At 42.9% G+C, this 5333-nt stretch overlaps 1 protein-coding gene across 1 annotated transcript; it reads left to right on the plus strand.

The window, feature by feature from the left end:
- Positions 1–2729: 2729 nt before the first annotated feature.
- On the plus strand, positions 2730–4599 carry jun (Jun proto-oncogene, AP-1 transcription factor subunit). Its single transcript, XM_072511002.1, has one exon. The coding sequence runs from the start codon at positions 3020–3022 to the stop codon at positions 3974–3976; it is 957 nt and encodes a 318-aa protein (XP_072367103.1). The 5' UTR covers positions 2730–3019; the 3' UTR covers positions 3977–4599.
- The last annotated feature ends 734 nt before the right edge of the window (positions 4600–5333 follow it).

The raw sequence follows: 5333 nt of genomic DNA on the forward strand, positions 1-5333 counted from the left end.
ATGTTAGAATGTTTAACATAGGCTGAGTTTATACTCAAGAAAAAGATATGTGCTTGAAGTACATTTTTCATTCATTGTGTTCAGGATATCCATCAATACAAAATGAACTGAATTTTACACAGATGACAGGGCCCCCAAGTCAGCCGCACCACCAGGACAAATGACTAATGCTGGGGCAGGAGAGTACATCAACGGATGAGCATCCTCACAACCAGGTAAGTGGGGCCTGAGCTAATGGGCTAGTTAGGCAGGCATGGGTGGGTGGGTGAGGGTTGGTGAGCACAGGTGATACCATTGCCGCAGGGGCAACAATTATCATAATGGACCAAAAAGTATCTGAGGAGGGTGGCACTTTTACTGGGCACCCTCCATCTCCCAAACTGATTCCAGAGGGTTGGTAACATCAAGTTTCTCCTACAAAAGGGTTTCTTAGAGCTTGTAAATAATTAAAAACCAACTCATTCCAATTAAAAACCCTATTTAACATTTATACTAGTTTCATAATTTAAACAGCAGTATAATAACATTGATAAAAAGTAACCATTAATGGCCTTTCAAAATCAGTAAATGCAGCCCAACATGAAAAATTGTCTTGAAATTTGTCTTTGTGTGTGTGGCATCAATTGCTCAAGTATCAGAAATTTGTTTTAAATTATGCTACAAATACAATCCAAATCCGATAGTTCCCTGGCAAACTGGATTAATTACAACAATGTCAAAAGAATTTAAATCTGGGTAGGTTGACGAACAAATTATGACACCCATTCTCTGAGATCTGCTTGTAATCTAAAACTTTAAAAAATAATTACTGTAGTTATTGTAAGACATGACACAGGCCTAAAATATTGAACCCCAGCCAGGGGAATACAGATTGGAGAATCTGTAAATCTATAAAATGTATTAGGTTCCTTGTTTGAACCCTGGTCTATACTGGGCCACTTATTTCATACCACTACGATGGACTTATCGCCCAATGAATGCTCTTCCTCCTGCTTGCTAAAAGTGAAAGTGCGCAAACATCCAGTCGGGATAGGTTTAGACATGAGCACAAAGCCTTATCGTAAAATTACTTACTGACCCTGTGGACCATACTCAAGTTTCCATGTTGAAGGCGTCACATAAATGTGAGTTGCAACCACATATATACTTACTTACAGATAAAGATCACAAACTAAATTGTAGGCGATCCACAACATATAATTAAGATGTAGTCCAATGTTAACTGCACGAGCAGTCTTTACAATATGCTGCACAGGAATATCCCCACCGTAAAATATGAGCGACTAATCTAAAAGCAAATCCCCTGCAGAAATACACCAAGCTGCTTTGCGATCACTGCACATGAATCGCGCGAACTTTCAGCAAACACATCAGAGGACAGACAAGATTTTAAATTGGTCGCATTTTTGCTCAGACAATTCAGTACGGAGCAAGACCGCCTGTTGTCTTACCCTCCTTGGATCAGAGTTTCACTGGTTGGGTGGGTTATTTAGCAACGCGGTTGTGGCTGAAAGATGGATTCAGTCTCGGCAAGAAAAGAAAATCCCCTACAGCCCCGAGAATATAGTGGTTTCTCTCTCTCCCCCCCCCCCCCCCCCCAAAAAAAAATACTCTAGAAAACCCACATTAAACATGATTCTTTCAGGCGATGGGCTATTGCAATAACCACCTTGCTAGATAAACATACATAGTGAACTCAAGGGCACAGCCCTCCCACAGCATTAGTTATTGACAATAACTGCATTTTCCCGAAAGATAAATCAATGTGCTGATTAAAAGCATTGCAGCCACTTCGCCGTCAGGGCAAAGCACGACTCGGCCTGTTGCTGGCCATTTCATCAGTTCCTTAAAGGGGCGATGTTCACACCAAGATTTGACTAGCATTTGCAAGTAGTGAAGGACAGTGCTGGTCTTTCCACCGCCCCTCCCCCAAGATAGTTCACTGGGCGTTTGTTGCAGCGCGTTACTGATGGCGGATAGCAAAGAGGCCGCCCGGCCGGCATTCGGATCCATTTCACCAGCGCAGACGGTCAACTTCAGGTCAACCGAACTTGACCGGGAGACCCGCCTCGGCGCCGCTGCCATTGGCGGGAAGCTCGCGGTTGGCGCGCTCCCATTGGCCCATTCGGCCATCCGTCAGGGGTGACGTCATAATACCCCAGCTCTCGCGCCTGACGGTTTGCGTTCGAATGTTGGCCGCTTTCAAAAACCACGGCGCTGCACGCCATTGCCCGCCCCCTCAGCCTTCCGAGTGGCTCAGCGCCGTCAGAAGCAGCTTCCTATTGCTCAAGCTTACATCAATCTTTAAAAACTTTCAGGTTTGGTTAACACATCAGTCCGCCGCCGCCCTCCCAAGATCAGTATCGCCGTAAATGAATACAACTGGGGGGGGGGGCGGTGGACAGAATGTAGGAATGGGATAAAAGGGCAGGAATTATGGCGGATTATATTAATTATTCTCGCAAAAAACCGACACGTCTGTCCAACGAGAACACTTCCCGCCACTCCACTGATGTGCACCTAAGCGGGTAACTGGATCTTCAAAATAAAGACGTCATCCCATGATGCTCCGCTCCGGCATTACCTCAGCCCGTCATGCACCGCGATAGTTAGAATCTTCTGGGGTGTTGTTATAGAAACCGAGCCCGACATGCAAATTCTAAAACGCCCATACGTAATGATTAGCCAATGGGAAGAGGCCGAGATGACCTCATTGCTATTTCGGGTGGATTACCAGTTGCAGATAAGCTTGGGACTCACGCTGCAAGTGCCCAGAGCTGAGTGTGAAACAAGCTGAAGGAACTTGGTAGTTTGCGCACTTTTTGCTTTGGGAGCTTTCTCACTGAATACAGGAGATTTTACTGGGGGAAAAAATATCAACTGATTTCCCAAAGTACTTTTATTTTTGAACTTGCGAGTTGAACAAGTAACCCTGCGACCTGTCTGAATTCTTTTAAGAACTCTGCTACATCTCTATTTTGAAACACTTTGTATCGAGTTTTTTTTCCATCGGTATTCTATGTCTACGAAGATGGAACAGCCATTCTACCACGACGATGCACTCAACGCAGCTTTTGCACAGCCTGAGAACAGTGGTTATGGATACAGTCCGAAAATGTTGAAACAAAATATGACTTTGAATCTGTCTGATCCAGCCAGCAACTTGAAACCCCATCTGAGGAACAAGAACAGTGAAGGTATCTTAACGTCTCCGGACGTGGGACTTCTCAAACTCGCATCACCTGAACTTGAACGTCTTATAATTCAGTCCAGCAATGGGCTGATCACCACCACCCCTACACCGACCCAGTTCCTGTGCCCGAGAAATGTCACGGACGAACAGGAGGGCTTTGCCGAAGGCTTTGTCAAAGCTCTTGAAGAACTTCATAAACAGAATATCCTGCCCAGCGTGACATGTTCAACTCCGTCTGTGAATACGGCGATTGCGGTTTCCGCCTCTCTGCCCAGTGCAAGTACTGTTTACAATTCAAATTTGCACCAGGAGCCTCCTGTCTACGCTAATCTCAACAATTTTAATCCTAACTCCCTCACCCCGCAGCCTAACTACAATGCCAACAATATGAACTATACAGCACCCCAGCATCATCCGATGAACCACCAAATGCCTGTGCAGCATCCCAGACTCCAGGCCCTGAAGGAAGAGCCTCAGACGGTGCCCGAAATGCCCGGGGAGACCCCGCCGTTGTCTCCTATTGACATGGAGTCTCAGGAGCGCATCAAGGCGGAGAGGAAGCGAATGAGAAACCGCATCGCCGCCTCAAAGTGCCGGAAAAGGAAACTGGAGAGAATTGCCAGGCTGGAAGATAAAGTGAAGACTTTAAAGGCACAAAACTCTGAACTGGCGTCCACGGCAAACCTGCTGCGAGAGCAGGTTGCCCAGCTGAAGCAGAAAGTTATGAATCACGTAAACAGCGGCTGCCAACTCATGCTAACACAGCAGCTGCAAACGTTTTGATTCAAGAACTTGAAGGGAGAACTATTGGTGAACAAATGCAGAGTAAGAGGACTGAATTAAATAGATCAAGACAGCGGAAAAGTCCTGATTGCGCCCTGAGTGCGCATGTTCGGAGGAAAACGTGGAGGACTGTGCTTGATGTAATGAAAACAACAGTATAACTGAAATGCTGTTTGCGGAAACATATCGAGTCATTGTTTTACTCTGACCGAGTCTTGCATGGACCGAAACAGTTCAAGATCATCCAGTATTACAGAATTAAAAACTGCGATAGAGTAGATCGCTTCTGATGTAGTGTAATGAGGGGAAGGGCGTGGGAGGGAGTTAAGGGACGTTAAAGCTTTGAGGTAGTTTTGCCTTGAAAAATTGTACAGACTATGTTTTGTTTCATGAGAAATTATTCTGTCAACAAAACATAACCGCTTCAAGCGATAGCCTTTGTAAGTTATTTTTATGTTGCTTATTGGGATAAACCCCAATATATTCTTGTAAATAAGAGATTTGGAAGACTCTAAGTTTACCATTTGTAATAAAATATATAATTTTTTATGTTGGTTTCTGAGAACTTCTGGAAAAAGTTCAATTATATTTAAGAATGTATGAATAAAGTATTGAAAAAGACATTTATTTTGTACTCAATTGTTTTCTTGACATATAGTATTATTGCAGCAATCTTTAATCTGAATATTGAAAGTACATATAGTGGCAAGGATGTACAGAACTGTCCTTTGTGGTCAAGTTTCTCTTTCTGTTCTATACTTGATACAGGACAAATGCACGTGTTTATTATAAACTTGCTATGTAAAACATTCAGAATGAAAGCATACTTTGGCAAAAGTTCATCACACTACTCAAAAATAGTATTGGGTGTTTCAGTTTCACCTTTTTTTCTTTTTCAAAGGGTCTAAACATACAGTATGATTTGGTGCCAAAGTCTTACTGTCAAAATCTCCACTGATTAACTCCAAGAAACTACAGTTGCTTTTCATTTCTAGTGCTGCTACTAATCATATGACCTATAAAGTTTTGAGGCATTAATATATGGGTCAATTCAGAAGCCCAAATAAGACAACTTTATAACCATTCAAATATTAGGGACTTCACACAACTCAGATTAAGGACAAATGAAATAAGAAATTTGAAGAATATATTTGGGATAAATACCTTTACCTTATCTTAAATTCATACTTTTAATTTTAAAGTACCAATGTACTAGGTGCATGAGATTTCGCATCCTGGAGAATTATAATCTGTGACAATTTTGCTCCTTATCAATTGCTGTTTTCGACTGTTATAATCCTTCGTAACCAAAAACTGAACGGTTAGATGAGCACTGTCCTATGTAAGAGTCGCAATT

Source organism: Scyliorhinus torazame, chromosome 7, assembly GCF_047496885.1.
Source record: "Scyliorhinus torazame isolate Kashiwa2021f chromosome 7, sScyTor2.1, whole genome shotgun sequence".
In the NCBI taxonomy this organism is placed as follows: domain Eukaryota; kingdom Metazoa; phylum Chordata; class Chondrichthyes; order Carcharhiniformes; family Scyliorhinidae; genus Scyliorhinus; species Scyliorhinus torazame.

Excerpts from the sequence above, each read along its gene's own strand:
- jun (XM_072511002.1), top strand. The coding sequence starts at position 3,020 with ATGTCTACGAAGATGGAACAGCCATTCTACCACGACGATGCACTCAAC.